Below are 17,531 nucleotides of genomic sequence, written 5' to 3'. Positions count from 1 at the left end.
CACACACACACACACACACACACACACACACACACACACACCACTGGGACAACAGAGCAGAGAGGCCAGGGCAGAGAGACACTTGGCATCTGGACTGACTGAACCACAGTGAGTGAAGACAGGACCCTCAGCATCTAACCAGGGGGTGAACAAACCCCCCTAAGGCCGGTGTCGGGGGGGGGGGGGGCAGAGCTATCCATAGGGTGCAGAGTTGGGGGTAGGGCTGGCTAGGCGGAGGAAAGGAGAGATGGAGTGAAGGGTCTAGGGAGGAAGTGTTAGGAACAGGAGGAGCCCTGTCTGTGTCCGGAGGGAACGGGAAAACAGTGCTGCCCGGCCTGGCCTGACCCGGCTACAGACACAGCTGGTTCCTGCCAGAGGAAACCCCAACGGAGACCGAGGCTGGTGTCTACCGCTATCACAACCCAGCAGCACTGTTTACCTTCCCCTGGGGAACCACCCCTTTCACATGGCGGGGACAGGACTCACACACAGACATATACACACACAGTGTTACAGTTGCACACAGTCGCGGCTCACACGGTTGCCACTGCTCTGCTTTCCCTGTGTGGACTAGAGGAGGGTTCAGGCCAGTGCACTGCCCCACAGCCAGAACAACGAGGAAACGAGGAGCCACGAGGCTAGCTGACCTCCCCCTGCCACTCACACACACACACACTGTTACCTCACACACTCCTGTTGAGTGAGTCGGAGAAAGAGAAGGAGAGAGAGAGACTACTGGGTGGAGAGAAAGAGCATCGGACACAGATAATTACACAAGTCTGGTAGCGCCGCGATCCATCTGAAGTGACGTGTCGTGGACGGGACAAAAGTACGAGGTAAAGGAAGAGTCATTTGAAGACTGTGTTAGCTGCATAAAGCTAAAAGGAAGTCCAGTTTTTTCTCTCTCTCTGTCTGGCAGCCATGTGATCTGGCTGTGCTGGGCTCATGTTCTAATCATGAGAGCCAGAGGACTCACTCTGTGATCTCCCCAGGCCTGGATAAGTCAGTCAGTCAGCACCCTGAGCCCACAGGAGAAAGGACATCAACCCTCCGGTCTGCACACTGACCACAGAGAGAAAGACAGACAGACCTATCAACTTGTGTGGTTTAGTGTGTCCCCTGACCAGTCGAGAGTTCTAAAAACACACAGAGGACAGGACAACGTTGTGGATTACTGCTGTGGGGGAGGGGGGCTTCGGGTGCAGAGCATGGCTGCCGAGGTCCACCTGGAACGGCAGAGGAGGTCTGACCTACGGAGAGACTCAACCTCAGCCTCCACCTCGGCCAGTTTGACCGCTCCTCCCAGGGTTCCCACGGTGATGCTGACCAGTCGCAGGGGGACGCTGTGCAGGCGGAACCCTCACAGGCTGGAATCTGGAAACCCCAACCTGGCAACCAGGAGCTACCGCACAGCCAACCAAGGTAGGTGGCGATCCTTTTCTGTGTTATGAGAGGTACTACAGGCTGTGCCTCTGTTGGCAGCGCGCTACAGTGACGAGTGATTGTGGAGAAACTCCTGCTGTCATTTCTCCTCATTAAGTTGGAGTGATTGACGTGTAATCAGATTGTGTTGAGTTAGCACCACATGCTCCAGACAAGACATGGAAATTAGCTTCCTACTGTAGCTCCTGTAACTATGGTGAAACGCTTTACCAACTGTCACTTGATTTTCAAGGTCAAAACAGACCCCAACTTGTTTTCATTACTGAAAGCATAGTTTGCTGTCAAAGCCCTACACTGTAAAGACATTAGAAGTCAGTGGCACATGTGTCCAAGTGGGCTGGGAGGGAAAGGGGTTCAGGCTGGTGAGGACCCGAGGATGGGGACTTCCCTCTGGGCTTCCCCTGGCAGCTGGAGGGGCACACTTCCCTTTATTGTGTTTCTGAGGGGCTCGGGGGAGGGTGGAAGGTGGAGGGTCGGAGATGTTGAGTGAGGCTCATTCATTGTCAAGCCCAGGTCAGGACCCCGAGAGATATTACTGACCCCATCAGGGCTGTTAGTTAGGTTAGCGGGGTCCCCTCCCCTCACCTCCCCATCCCTCTCCTGTCTGCTAGCTTCTAGCCGTCAGACCAGCACACTCAACAGCATCACTGGCTAAGGGAGAAATACGGTGGAACACTAAGGAAATGTCCTTGTAATCTTAATCTCATACTTTCTTCCTTTCTCAAATTCACTCTATCAACAGCGAGAGGACTGTTTTCAAGCACCCGCTGTCAACAATGTAAATGAAAATCTGGTAATTGATTAAAGTAGTGTAAAAACTGGAGATGTGCCTTTAGGTAAAAACTTCACAAATCAGTGAGGCCAGTAGCACAGAAATACATTAAAAGCATCAGACATTAAAGCTGTACTTTATAGACTCTAAATATTTAAAAGGGGTGCCGTCTTAGAGGAGGACTAATACCCAACATAGTGAATTACCTGCGGCAGCTCCCATTTCTTGGCAGTAATGAGCTTTGTGAACATTTCAGTGATAAGCACTCTATAATTAGGCTTAGTCATAAGCATCCCCTGTAATTCTCTGATAAAAAGCCAGCAGAACTGAGGTAAACGCTGGTCCCATCCGTCAGGCTTGCCTCATGTTCCAGGGAGGAACCCATGTCCCTATAAACAACACTCTTTGTCTGATCAGGTAGTTTACCTGTTTGGGGGGGTGTGGGGAAGGGGGGGGGGTACCGTTCAGGCATCATAATGGTAATGGTCTTGTGATATTTTCTATGTGTGTGTATTTCTGTGTGTGTGTGTGTGTGTGTGTGTGTGTGTGTGTGTGTGTGCGTGTGTGTGTATGTCTGTGTGTGTGTGTGAGGCGTTATGAGACGCGGCGCAGGCTTCCTGTGAGGGAGCAGATGTCGCAGGGCTCAGGCACAGCTGCGGCGGATGATAACCACAGTGGCAGGGATATGTCGGCACGCTGGCTCCTCTCCCTGTGTCTTATCACCGCGCACACAGCACACAGCACACCACAATGAGGAACTGCCACCCGCCAACACCAGCGCACCCTCACAGCCGGCCCTGAGAGAGGGGAGGGCAGGGAAAGAGAGGGGGGAGGGAGAGAGGGAGGACGGAGGGGTAGACTCAATCTAGACAGAGACTTTGAGGGAAAAGGTGGAATGAAATCACAACAAAGCTCATAGGTTTCATGAACGCTCAGCTCTTCCTGATCCTCCGTGGCTAGAGAAAGGCATATGCTTTATGTGCATGAGAGACATTTGTGTATTTACAGTGCACACGCTCCAATGGCTACTCGTGTGTTGAGGACATCTGGCTCAAAGGTTGACGCATATTCTACTCTACCTCTCTGTCTCCATCAACAAGCTTATCATCGCCCATTACACAACTGGGTTGTATTACATATAGGTTCTCTTAATCTCTTCACAGAGATGGGTGTAAAACAAGGATGATGGGGGATGGGGCTGTGACGAATATCGTCGTGAAAAGAGAGAAATAGAGGGAACGAGAGAATGTGAGAGAGAGAGAGAGAGAGAGAGAGAGAGAGAGAGAGAGAGAGAGAGAGAGAGAGGAGGGGGAGAGAAGGGGGGTAGAGAGAGCAGTTATCCTCTCTATTTCCTCTGCACCAGCTTTGCGGTTTCTGTGAGGAACAGATGTTCACTTGATACAGTGCACCATGCCTCTCTCCTTGCTATCTTCAGTCCCAGCACTACCAACTGTCTGCACACACACATTCTCCCTCTCTCTCTCTCTCTTGCATGCCAATGTGGACACAATTGCTTGCCTGACTACATGCGGATGTATTCAGGTGCAAACAGAAAACACGGTAAATTGAGAACTTTCCACTGCTGCCCACTTGATTTTCTCTCCTGTTCCTGCATCCTGCTCTTTAGTAAACACTTCACTTTAACGAGGCGCTATTTCCTGGTCCTTTAGCAGGGCTGGTCACCAGCCACCACTGACCTCAGGGTCTCCTCTTTCACACACACTGAGATAAGCATAGTACAGTGTGTGTGTGTGTGTGGGTGTGTCCTCTGGCCCTGCTATGAATTAAACATCATATAGGAGAATGACTGTTTAAAAAGAAGAGAGCGTCATTTTGAGTTCAAATTCCCATCATGCTTCGATGGATTGAACGGCCACTTTACTGCACGATTGCAAATAGAATGTCAGAGGGTCTATGATGCAATTTGTAAAACCAGCATCAAACGTGTGCTTGACTAGATGGAGCAATGATCCGTTGCGCCATGCTACATTACAGCAGAGGAGCTCTCTCATCCTGTGTTTTCTATTCTCAGGCATCATCTGATGACTTTTCAGATGACTTTAAGACGTTCACGACGCCGATATAAAAGCTGTCGGATAACACACAGCTTCCACGGTCATATCACCTCGAAATATCAAACTTCAACGTGAGTGTCAAAAACAACAATGGGAATGTTTCTATTGCGAAAAGCTTTCGCTACACCTGCAATCACATCTGCTAAATATGTGCACGTGACCAATCAAATTCAATTTGATTTGATTTCACATTCCCATTGTCACACCAGTGCAATGGGTTGCATCAGAAAGTGTACTGACAAACGCACAGTATAATCCTGAGCGTGTTATCTTTTTCATTTAGAGGGAAAGAGACTATTTTGTTTTAACTGCTTCTCCCCCAAATAATTTACTTTTACATTGCTGCCTTTAATGGCAACTCAATAACAGCGTCCACTGAATGTGGATCCAAGCAGCAGAGCACAATGGAGCTGCGTTCCTTTCAGACGAGAGGCACAGCGGCCTTATCTCTTTTCAACACGCCAGCTAGGCTGTGACTGGAGCTATAGGAAAGGATTTACAATATGTGAGTGGAGGAAATGCTCCAGTCCAGACCTCTGTGAATTCTCTCCCTGTAGAGCCTCCGCTGCCCCGTGTCCCCAGTCTGTCACAGAGACCTTCATTACCATACCTACACAATGATCAGCCCCTCAATCTACCCGGCGCATCTCAGACCAGTCCTCCACCACCATCAGATACAGGCAACGCAACGAGATGGAGAGAACAAAAGAAAGACAGGGAGAAAGAAAGAGAGAAAGAGAGAGGAGACAAAGCCGGGTCATTTGTGTTCATTAATGCCATCAAAGGGAAGTCAGGGTCTGAAGACGAGTGTCAGGAAACGAGGGAGTTCAGTTCATTGAGAGAGATAAATATAGTTCCCACCTTGTGTTTCTGTTGTGGGGATGAGTTATCAGACGCGCCACATGGAGGGTCATCCCATCCAACACATCACCCAACAAAAGACAAAATTAAGAAAAGAATGAGGGGCTGTCATTTGGGGAGCTGACAAGCCGTCTGCCCATATTCCCAGAGGAGAATAGCACGCCGTCAATCATAATGCTATCATGGTGACAGGAATCCTTTTTGGTTTCACCCCATGCCCCACACACTGTCACTCATGGTCCCCCCCCTACCCACCCATCACCTCTCCAACATCCAGTATTATTTTTTCTAATTAAACAAAAAGACCTAGGTTAACATAAAACGTAAAGATATTCAATCTAAAACATACCTTTACGTTCAGTTGTACACACGCATGCACGCACACACACACGCACACACACACACACACACACACACACACACACACACACACACACACACACACACACACACGTGTGTGTGGCCCTCAGATGGACCTGCAGGGCCAGCACAGGCAAGGCTATAACTCCCCAGCAGGAGAGAGAGAGAGAGGGGCTATAAACACTCCATCAAGTCCTGGGACGATCCACCATCCATCTCCTTGACAACCCAAATTCCAGGATGCCACATGGAACCCCTGATAGGACTCTGATGGGTTACTTGCATTGGGGAATGTGTGAGGGTGTGTACGCGTGTCTGGGTGTGTGTACTTTATTCTCCCACCATTCTAAGCCCAATGCAGCAGTTATAGTGTTGGTGTCTGAATTATTAAAACAGCAAAGGTAAATATTGAGAAATTGTTTCTATTCAGAAATGCATGGATTAGTGTATATACAACACACAACTAGCTCTCTCTCTCTCTTTCTCGAGAAATCCTAGATCTTTTAGTAGAGACCTGGCCTGAATATGTTTCCAAATCTGAGTGAGGCAGACAGAGCTGTAGGATCTCTGATTCGTCTTAAGGCTGCTCACTGGATGGATCAGACTTTGATATGGTAGATAGAGAATCATAGCAGCTGTCATAAAGAGAAGAAGAAATTGCAATGGAAAGTACTGTACAATATACCTTATCAGTTCTCTCCCCAACTGAGAGCAATCATTTTAGGCCACAACACACTCACTCACTCACTCACTCACTCACTCCAGTCCCTTATGCTTGGTTATGATGGCGGATAGAGATCCCTGTTCCTACTGGTTTACTTATGGGTCTGTGGCCATTCACTAATCATATCAATGATCATAAAGATTACCTCCAACTGTATAACCTGTTTGACATCTGAAATGGTCAGTAATACACAGAAACAACACATCCCCTTTAGACAGTTCCTCTTACCTGTATCTGAGAGGACACCTCACACTCCGGACACCTGACAGGCTGGTGAGACAGGACACACTGGATAGCAGCTGTCTCTGTGTACTCTTGACTGACTTTGTTTGTTCTATAGACATAGTAGAGGTTAGGAGGAGAGTGTTTGTTTTGTCTTCAGTAGGCTACCCCTCTTCCTCCGTGTCTCCAACAAAGCGTAAAGGGCACAGGTGTAGAATTCTCAGCTAGTGAAACCAGATGAACCTGGCAGATGTGACGTCATCGTTTAGCACAAGGTTTTTCAACTATGGCGCGCGGCGGTTCAACGCGTCAGTAAATGAGGACCAATTTATTTATTTTTTTCAAATTGCCGGCGTCTGGGAGCTACAATTGGGATAGGCCACTGTGCTAATGCAAATAGTCCTACACGGTAAACTAGGCATTGGCATTTGTGGTAAACGCCAAGCCATCATATGTATGCAGATAGGCCTACTGCCTATGCCATTACAAAAAATACAGCATTAACTCAAATACACAAACACTATGAGGATGTCGGATGGAATGACCGTAGAACAGTCGCACTATGGTGTTTGCCTGCAGATTCTGGAGGTGCAAATCCAACCTCTGACAATATTATTTTTACAGACACCTTTCAGCCAAAATCACCTTTTGTGATAGCTACTGCACACCGTTATTTTTTTACTAATATTTTTAAATCTATATTGTTGTTTATCACTTGTATTCTTTGGTGAAAATGAATAAATACTGTCTTGACCATATAGTACCCTCATGCATGGGCGAAAGTGTCGGGGGAACAAAATTAGGCCTCCCTAGACTAAAGCAGAAATCTTGTATTTATTTTCTACCATTGTCTATTGAGAAGTAAGAGGAAAATGTCCACTGATTGTCAAGCGTCTGAACGAGCAGTTAATTGTGAGGCCATTGGTAGAAATGATGAGATGATGTTGATGGCATTGCATGTGGAGATTGTCTAGGCGACGAGTGAGGTGGTTTTTAGAGCTGGCGTCTGCTGATGTGAGGAAACAGCGGCCCCCTTGGGTAGATTTGGGGAAAATGATTCTCTATGGGGAAAATGTGAGACAATATAGATTGCATACCTGGTATTATAGCCTACTGTAGGCGCCCGTATTTACACTTGATCTAACCCCTCTGACCATTTGATGTCGGCTATATCGCCTAAACTAAAGTATGGAATTAGCCTAACTTAACACTAGGCTACAAATATTCGCTGTTTCTTTGCACATAAAATAGGCCTATGACAGTGAAGAGAGTTAATAAATCCAATCGGGCTGAAGTAAAAACCTCACGTGGGGAATACATTGTATTTCTAGAATTTACAAAATAAGATGATGTAAACTTCTGTACTTGTTTCAAGTATAAATCAATAGCCTATATGTGTGCACAGTGTGTGTATGTGTGTGCGCATGAGGTCAGAGTTTGATGAGTTTCTATAATCGAGAAAAAAAAAGGACAATATGGAGATAATACGCGTGCTGTCAATTGTCAATGCTATTGCAGAATCGAGCAGAAATGTGGCTGTCAACTCGTAGGTCTGAAGAGAGAAAGAGAGGGAGAGGGAGAGAGCGAGGTTAGGAGCTCCGTACGCATCCTGCTCCAGATGGTGATTTAAACGCAGACAGAAGGCTACAGAGGGATAGAGAGAATCACAAGACTGCACACTAGACCCGCGAGCTCAAAATAATCGAAAACTACAACATGAACCAAAACACGAAATGAGCGAAAACAAAGAGAACCATTTAGGCGCTCGAAATATGATGAAAGATTTTTACTGACTGAGTTGACAACAGCATCTCAAGCCAATTGTTTCAGTGGAATGAGCGGTCCTCGATGCCAGAACAGTTGGATCGGTTGGCAATGACGGTCTGAGAAGCGTGGTGTCTGCTGAGCAAAATCGAGTGATTCATTCAGCTTTGACATGCTCAAACAAAGGGAGACTAATTTTACGGATGTATAAAGACTTGATATTGTAAACTAATTTGGACGATTGTGTGCCAAACAACGGGTTCAAAGTCGTCCACCGAGGAGTAGCATTTGGAACAAGAGGATCCATGCCCAAATGAATTTCATATTTTTACGTTGGATGTAGCCCACCGCGCGCAACGGACAAGGATTTGTGAAGTAGCCTATTTTCTCTGACAATTTTAAGATCATTCTGGCAGCGATATTTTGTATCAGTTTGCCGACGGTGAGCACACATGTTAATACATAGCTAAATCAACTATCACTGTGGTTTCTTTACTGTATTAGCCTATCCTTGCTAACAGAAAATGAGATCTAAAACAGCTCACATTTAGATAACGGAGAGAAGTTGTGATTTTTCCCCCCCTCAAAATCCAGATAAACTGTTGGTTTTTACCATCGAAAATGGACAGTAAACCAAAGACTTCTATGTACTAAAGGATCACAAAGCTCTGTCTAGCTTTGTGATATAGTTTTCAATTTATATCTAAGAAGTGAATTACCTCATAATTTATTGAACCGAAAAGTCAACAACACCGCTTTGAATCCAAAGGAAACGCATATATTTTTTTGTTTGACTGTAAAAGTGTCGAATTGATCATTTTTCTCTCGCTCAATATCTTTCATTGTCAAAGAGAAGGAATAACACCTTTATGAATGGTGTTCAATATCTCCGAAGGCTTTATCCTTTCTTCCAAATAATGAGGATCGGGGCGTTATAATCGTCATTCTTTGGTCTGGATTATCTTCGCTGCAATTACCTCAACCTGAACCCGACCTTCACAAAGTAAGTCACACCATTAGGCTACATGTTTATTGCAAATTAGAAATTATAGCCTACTGATTGTGTCCTGGTTTGATGCGAGAGAGACGTTTGGACACGGTTGCTTCTGGCATGAAGCACATATTGCATTTTATTTGGTAGCCTATTTTGTACTCTTGAATTTGTACACTTATTTTATCAACTATAGGCGAGGCTAGATGGTGAGGTTAGGTGATAATCGCAATTTAGCTAGGTAGCATAGCATAGTAAAGACGTGATTTTACATGTCCCTGATGTTAATATAGCTGCATAAATTATTATGCAGATCTTTAAATATAACCAATACTCTTCCTATATTATGTTAAATAACATGTAAAAAGTTCGATTTTCAAGGGCAATAATACAATTCCCTCATCGATTAGAAATAATGTGTTATTATACCATTTTTCTTGACTTTTTTTGCATAAAGCTGTTGACTCCTACTTTCGCTGTTCAGGTTTTCGCTGTTTCCGCATTGTCAGCTATTTTTACAGGAACTTTCATTCATGTTATTAAACAGTAAACATTCGTGTTCAGTATAGTTTCATTGCTTCCCCATTGATGGCGTTGAATCAAAATGTTTTCATATGATTGGTTTTATTTTGACACAGACACTGCAGTCGATGTGTCCTATTGGATGATGGTTCTCTTATTCGGAAAAACCTAAAATTATAGGCTAAAACAATTGTGCTGATGTAGAATTTGTGATGAAGAGGCAACAATGTATCAGCCAAATTGAAAGCATTGTAGCTTCAATAAGCCATATCAGACACTTGATAAGACAACTTTTCATATGTCTATAATATTAATGGTAGACTAGTATAAATAACTAGTAGGCATATTTCATCGCAAACAACAGAGAAGTTATAACGTTTATACGTCGGTATAAATACAGGCTATGTAGTTTAGCACATTTTCTAGCAATGTTTGTTTATAGCAAATGTGGGACCATAACGCGTCTGCCTTCCTCTGGATACAGGTGGTCTTTAGATAAATTCCCTCCCCTAGATATAGTAGGCCTACATTAATGAAACTAACGGCACATGATGTGGTGTTTCTGCTGGTGGGGATGAGAGCGCACGAAGCTCCTTGTGTGATGGAACATGGAGGAGTAAATATACAGTTGTTGGGTCGGGTCGTGGTTTTTAGGGCTTTGTACTCTAGCATCTCTCGTGTCTTCTTCCTGTGGTGGTACCTGTACCTGTACCTCACCACAACTCCCACATCAAAGTACCGACTGAAAGTAGTAATGAGTTTGGATCGTAGGCCTACATCTAGAGGCCTTGGTTTTGTTTTGATATCTTGTGGGCGCCTTCCTTGAGTGATACGTGATTGAAGGAAGGAAGGATGCATGTTCAAAGTATTCGGACCAGGCCCTGCCCTGTTGTCACAAATCAGTGGAAGGGGCAGTAAATAACCTACGTCTCATAGGCTGTGATATATTATTTTATTATATATATTTATACTATATTATCATGTGTTACAGAGGCACCGTAGATTATATATTGCACACAAACTGAATGGGCCAAACCGTTTATAGAAGCCTAGGCTAACGTGTGCACATAACCTGGAATAACCTTGTAACGATCGTCGTGCAGGAAGGAAGAAGTGGACCAAGGCGCAGCTGGGAGCGAACTCATGTTATTTATTACAGACTGAAATAACACGGTCAAAACAGAGAATAAACGTATCGCTACTGCTCCAACAAAAAGAGACAACAACCCACAAACATCGTGGGGGGAATAGGAACTTAAATATGATTCCCCAATCAGAGGCAACTAGCGACGCTGTCTCTGATTGGGAATCTACAGAACCCAACATAGAAATATGCCCCAAAGCAAGGCTATACCAAAACATAGAAAATAAACTATAGAAATGCCACACCCTGACCAAAATAGAAGAGTTCACCTGGTCAGGGCGTGACAAACCTGATCATCTCCCATGGTTTGAAATTCTGGAATAGGTGGCCTGGAATTGAAAGGCCTCTCTCACCTCTCTTCTCCCCTTTAGCGGTGCACAGGTGAAAGGCAGCTGCTTACGCCGATCTCTCACCTCATGGGTGTGATGATCAGACTCCACAGTGGGTCAATTGCCAGATATTCAATTCACAAAAACGGCGCCTCTCAGTTTCAAGGCCAGAAAATGCAATATGGAGCTGGTGTCTGTGCCAGCCAGGATAATGAGTGAGCAGAACTGTATTGGGCGTCAGAGAGTAGAAGAAGAGCACATCGATGAGACAGCCTATTGGCATCGCTGCCAGACAGACAAAGTAACAACATTGCTCTAGCCTAGTGAAAGACAAAATGAATTGGGTTGGAAGGAATATTATTTAATCAAACTAAATAGGATTAGAAGACATTCTAAACTAGATATACACTGGGTATACCAAACATTAGGAACACCTCCTAATATTGAGTTGCACCCAACCCCTTTTTTGCCCTCAGAACAGCCTCAATTCGTCAGGGCATGGACTCTACAAGGTGTCGAAAGCGTTCCACAGGGATGCTGGCCCATGTTGACTGCAATGTTTCTCACAGTTGTGTCAAGTTGGCTGGATGTCCTTTGGGTGGTGGACCATTCATGATACACACAGGAAACTGTTGGGGGTGAAAAACTCAGCAGCGTTGCAGTTCTTGACACAAACCGGTGCGGCTGGCACCTACTCACATACCCCGTTCAAAGGCTCTTAAATCCTTTGTCTTGCCCATTTAATTGATAGATACACAATCCACGTCTCAATTGTCTCCTCCCCTTCATCTACACTGATTGAAGTGGATCGAACGGATTACATCAATAAGGGATCATAGCTTTCACCTGGATTCACCTGGTCAGTCTATGTCATGGAAAGAGCAGGTGTTCTTAATGTTTTGTATACTCAGTGTATAAAAGATTAATAAATATAACTTAAAGAAAGATTACTCTGTGCAGATGACTCATCTTGGCCAAAAACTCACTCACTTGAGCCTGCACGAACTCTGATATCCATCAGTGGATTTGTCTCTAAATGCATCTGTAAAAACAGAGGACATTTTCTCTGCAGGACATCACATGAATTGACTATTTAATTGGCCCTGGCGGTAAAGATCAGCTGAATAATTGAACAGCTGATAATAGACAGACAATAGATGGAGAGATCCAAAGGTGAAACCACACTACAGCCGTTCAGCATTAACGCACATTACCACCAAACATCCCCACCGCCCGCCACTCTTCTCCAAAGGCAGATGTCCCTACTTCATCATTAAGTGCCTCTCTTAAAGAAAACCATTCATTACCCCACTGGAGTTTATTCTGTCTCTGCTACTACCACACTCGTATGGATGTCTCCCTCCCGTTTAATGGGCGGATGGAAAAATACCACAGGAGGGAAAACAAGTTTTTTAAAAGAGATACATGCTCTTGTGCCAAAGCCACATGCCAATAGAGAGATGTTGTAGTGCAGTGATGGAGTCTCACCAGCCTCCTCTGGACAGAAGCAGAGACACAGACCATGCAGTGTGTAGTTCACTGGCTGCTGCCTGACAAACACCAGTCCTCATAGACCCTAAGAGCCCCACTTTGAGGCATCATAACTCACCCCACAGTGGTAACAGAAACACACTGAAGCTATGACCAGGGGGTTATATACTATTATAAACCGGGTGGTTCGAGCCCTGAATGCTGATTGGCTGAAAGCCGTGGTATATCAGACCGTATACCATGGGTATGACAAAACATTTACTTTTACTGTTCTAATTATGCTGGTAACCAGTTTATAATAGCAATAAGGCACCTCGGGGGTTTGTGGTATATGGCCAATATACCACTGCTAAGGGCTGTATCCATAAGAACAGTGGTATATTGGCCATATACCACACCCCCCCGTGCATTGCTTAACTCTAGGATCGTAGTCAAGCATGTGAACTGGAATAAAATGTGAGTTGCGTACTGTATTTAAGAAATACAGATTATTTGTGACATTCACTTAGTTACACAGGAGAGCGTCCTTATTGGTCACTCATGGCAGGGTAGGTCATGTTGTTTGTTGAAGGTGATCGTGTCTGTTGCCTGGTCCCCGTGCCGGTTGGTTCGCCAGGTGACAATGTCACAGCACAGTGACCTGCAGCCGGATTGTGGTGGGGAGCGGGATGGGGAGCGTGGTGGGGAGCGGGGTGGGGATTGTGGTGGGGATTGTGGTGGGGAGCGGGGTGGGGAGCGGGGTGGGGAGCGTGGTGGGGAGCGGGTGGGGAGTGGGGTGGGGATTGTGGTGGGGAGCGGGGTGGGGATTGTGGTGGGGAGCGTGGTGGGGATTGGGGTGGGGATTGGGGTGGGGAGCGTGGTGGGGATTGGGGTGCGGAGCGTGGTGGGGTGCGGGGATTGGGGTGGGGAGCGTGGTGGGGAGCGTGGTGGGGAGCGTGGTGGGGATTGGGGTGCGGAGCGTGGTGGGGTGCGGGGTGGGGAGCGGGGTGGGGAGCGGGGTGCGGAGCGTGGTGGGGAGCGGGGTGGGGAGCGTGGTGGGGAGCGTGGTGGGGAGCGGGGTGGGGAGCGTGGTGGGGAGCGGGGTGCGGAGCGTGGTGGGGAGCGGGGTGGGGAGCGTGGTGGGGAGCGGGGTGCGGAGCGTGGTGGGGAGCGGGGTGGGGAGCGGGGTGGGGAGCGGGGTGGGGAGCGTGGTGGGGAGCGTGGTGGGGAGCGGGGTGGGGAGCGGGGTGGGGAGCGTGGTGGGGAGCGGGGTGGGGAGCGGGGTGGGGAGCGTGGTGGGGAGCGGGGTGGGGAGCGGGGTGGGGAGCGGGGTGGGGAGCGTGGTGGGGAGCGTGGTGGGGAGCGTGGTGGGGAGCGGGGTGGGGAGCGGGGTGGGGAGCGGGGTGGGGAGCGTGGTGGGGAGCGGGGTGGGGAGCGGGGTGGGGAGCGGGGTGGGGAGCGTGGTGGGGAGCGTGGTGGGGAGCGGGGTGGGGAGCGGGGTGGGGAGCGTGGTGGGGAGCGTGGTGGGAGCGTGGTGGGAGCGTGGTGGGGAGCGGGGTGGGGAGCGTGGTGGGGAGCGTGGTGGGGAGCGGGGTGGGGAGCATGGCGGGGTGGGGAGCGTGGTGGGGAGCGTGGTGGGGAGCGGGGTGGGGGCTTGTGCATGTGACAGGTAATTATTGTAATTTGAGTGCGGGCGGTGCAGGTGAAGTTGGCCGTCTTCTAATTAATGAGAGGAGCAGATGGCAGTGGGCGGGAGCCGGCAGAGTGTGTGTGTGTGTGTTTGTGGAGGGGAGAGGAGAGGAGAGGAGAGAGGGTCAGCTGGTCAGCAGAACACACAGACACCTGGACACACAGGCCAAACGACAATTGCCAGAGCCATCATCCCTGAATACAGCATATACTACTGTACTGTGCACAAACGCACCATAGCAACACTCACTACCATGACAACAGGATGACTAGATTCTCATCTGTGTAAAAATAATGCATTTCAAATGCGTGTATGTACATGTAGTATAATGTAGTTCTGAGTAACCTATTATAGAGAGTAGAGACAATGGTGTATAGTAAATGCAAGTAGGAGATTGGTCAGCATAAGTATATGGGAGGCATTGAGTATAACAGTGAATTAAGAACACAGCAAGCCGTTCTGCGTGGGCTGGTTTGCCCAGTGCGCAGAGGCCACCTGTGTGTTGTGTGCAACAGTGGATTTACCGTGAATGTTCCACTGTCCTGGAATCCCAACCTGTAAGCAGCCGGCAGATTACCCTGTGAACCTAATTCCTATAATGCATTAATACTATTGTGCAATTCCATGACCAGGGCTCCACCCGGAGAGGCTACGCACCAGGAGACTGCACACAGGTCAGAGCTGTCAGGGTGTGAGCACCCAACTGGTTTGATGTGTTTGTCTGGTATCTCACACACAGCTCTGTCCTCTCCCATGATTTGAACATTAGCGGCCAAAGAGCGCGTTCAAGTGCCAGTTTCGTTCCCAGGGAGACGAAATTCATCTCAAACAGAGAAATGCTTTCTTTGGACGAGCTAAATAAGAAGTAAAGGGCTTTTTTTCCCTCTTTTGTTTATCTGGCAGCGTCTGGCCATGATGAAAAGTGCAGCAGCTGAGAAATCCATAATCTTAGGTAACGTGTGTGTGTGGTGTGTGTGTGCGTGCGTGCGTGCGTAGAGAGGTGCAGACCGAGACATTGACACTGAGATAGTGTTTTGGACAGGATCGTGTCTCAAATCACTAGGTTCTGAGATTGACAGTGAAGTCTTGTTCTCTGGTAACAGTGATAATGGAGAAGCCCATTGTCCATGTGTATTATATGACTGTACATATAGTTCTGCAATGTGGATGGAATATATTTTAAAACCTCATGGAGACATGCTGGGACATGTTTGCGGGCTTCTGTGGGTATCACTTATTGCCTATTGAAGGGGGCAGGCTCCAGCCTTGGGAACCCAAGCTGCCATTTGGGGTACCAGTGAGCCCATAGTGATGGGTTCAGCCGCAGGCAGACCAGCGGTCGATCGCTATGGTTCCCTCCCTGTTTATCCGTCCAAACAGTGGGAAAGACTTTGGCGTTGGGAGCCCCAGTGTGCTCCACATGTGTTTGACATTACTGTGACATGGCCGCCTCTCAGGGGAGAATGAGAATACCAGAGAGCAGAGGAGCCGTCCAGCTCCCAAACATCTGGAGTAATGAGGAACACATTGGCACCGCAGTGTGGGAGCGGAGAGTTACGTCTAAACCACATGCACACACACTATGGACACACACACATATATATATACACACACACACACACACACATATATATACACACACACACACACACACACACACACAGCGCCCACACGGATACACACTCTCACTTCTTACAGAACAAACATATACTGTACTATACTGTACTTTCACTCAAAACAAGGTATTCTGTGCGTACATTTCCTTTGTGTTATTATTACACAGAAAAGTGGCCTGTCTTATTTCCCATGGTACGGAGTGTAGCGTTACAAGACCCACATCACATTTGCTAAGAATTGTTTTACTTTGAGAGAATATCTAAATCTCATCTTAAAGGTATTATTTTAACCTGTCATGTCTCTGCAGGATAAACGCTTACAGTAAATTTACCTCTTGATGGTTTTGCTGAGCTCAGGTGTCAGAGCTGAGCTTTCCTGTGTTAAGAGGAATCAGTCAAAATGATTATCGTTGTGTTTTTCGATGAAATTAGCGCTCGACAGCGTCAGTAAAATAGCGAACACATTAACAACCCACTGATTTTAAACCTTGCACCTCAGACACAGTATTCTCTTTTGTGACGTTGATTAACCAAGGGGTGTGGTCTGTAAACGCAGATGCATTGTGTCGCTGACACTGACTTCATTATGAGAACTGAGCCTGTGAACTGGTGACAGACACAGGAAACACGCTGGAAAAATCTGCTGTAGCACTGAGCAATTTTTTAATCAAACGTACAGCGGGGGAAGTTCATATCGCTGCTCCACACTCTGATATAATGAGTTCCTCCCTTTTGTCCCGCCTCGCCCTCAGCCAGCCCCTTATCAGAGAGAGAGAGAGAGAGAGAGAGAGGAACGCTGACTGGAGATAGAGTTAAAGTTATTAAGTGTTCACACACACTCCTCTCCACAATGACTTTAAAGGCGTCTGGAAGGGGGCTAGATGGGGGCTGTGGGCTCAGGCTGGGATTGGGGAAGGAAGGCAAGTCAGACGATCATGGGGATATGGCCTCTCCACATATTTGTGGAATTAGAAAGCTGTTATCTCGTGGAAACAGAAGTTTTGCCACAGATGGTTCCGTCATTCTTCAAATGGGTTTGAGCCGAGTGCCCTTGTGTTCCCGGTTACTTATGCAGACCTTAATCTCTCGCCCAGCCTCCCTAACTCACACCCTCACATCCTCTACTTAGGATGTGAGGTACTGTATTGTTCCTAAACTGTCACTTCACTGGGAGAACATTTCAGTTCCTACACAGATCAGGGATTTAATATGAAATGTGGAAAGAGGGGCGAGATTTTATTGATGTCAGAATTTTTGGAGAAAAAACCCCCAAAAGTGCTTTGAGGGGGGGGGGGGGAGCTATCTTCCCAAGGAAACCTTAGGGCTGAATCCCTGCAGGGGGACTTTGATTTAGAGGGGGTGGGGGGGGGGGGGGGCTAAAGTTCTCCAGCAGTCTCTGAAATATCCGGAGAGAGGACAGACAACACAGTGGTAATACCAGTGAACGAAGGAGGCAGATGGGCAGGAGGGGGGAAAAGAGAGAATAACAAAGGGAAAGTGGAAGTGAGGAAGACATTTACAAGTTGGAGAGAGAGCCAGAGAGACGGG

The 17,531-nt window shown here is 47.2% G+C and overlaps 1 protein-coding gene across 7 annotated transcripts in view; it reads left to right on the top strand.

Moving 5' to 3' along the window:
* The first annotated feature begins 278 nt into the window (after window positions 1-278).
* LOC106587162 (protein CBFA2T3-like) overlaps window positions 279-17,531 on the top strand; it is a 59,950-nt gene continuing 42,697 nt past the window's right edge. For 2 of the 7 annotated variants that reach the window (XM_082969436.1, XM_082969437.1), the window contains exon 1: window positions 282-1,426. In XM_082969436.1, the coding sequence (XP_082825562.1) occupies window positions 1,209-1,426 (218 nt within the window). In that variant the 5' untranslated portion in view covers window positions 282-1,208. Of the gene's footprint in view, window positions 1,427-7,853; window positions 9,225-17,531 lie in introns of those variants that run through there. The other 5 variants (XM_082969434.1, XM_082969433.1, XM_082969435.1 and 2 more) reach the window with 5 other exon arrangements.

The sequence above is a fragment of the Salmo salar genome, chromosome 26, assembly GCF_965601325.2.
Source record: "Salmo salar chromosome 26, fSalSal1, whole genome shotgun sequence".
NCBI lineage: Eukaryota > Metazoa > Chordata > Actinopteri > Salmoniformes > Salmonidae > Salmo > Salmo salar.
The sequence above is the reverse complement of the archived record's forward strand: the minus strand, read 5'-3'. Positions and strand labels throughout refer to the sequence as shown.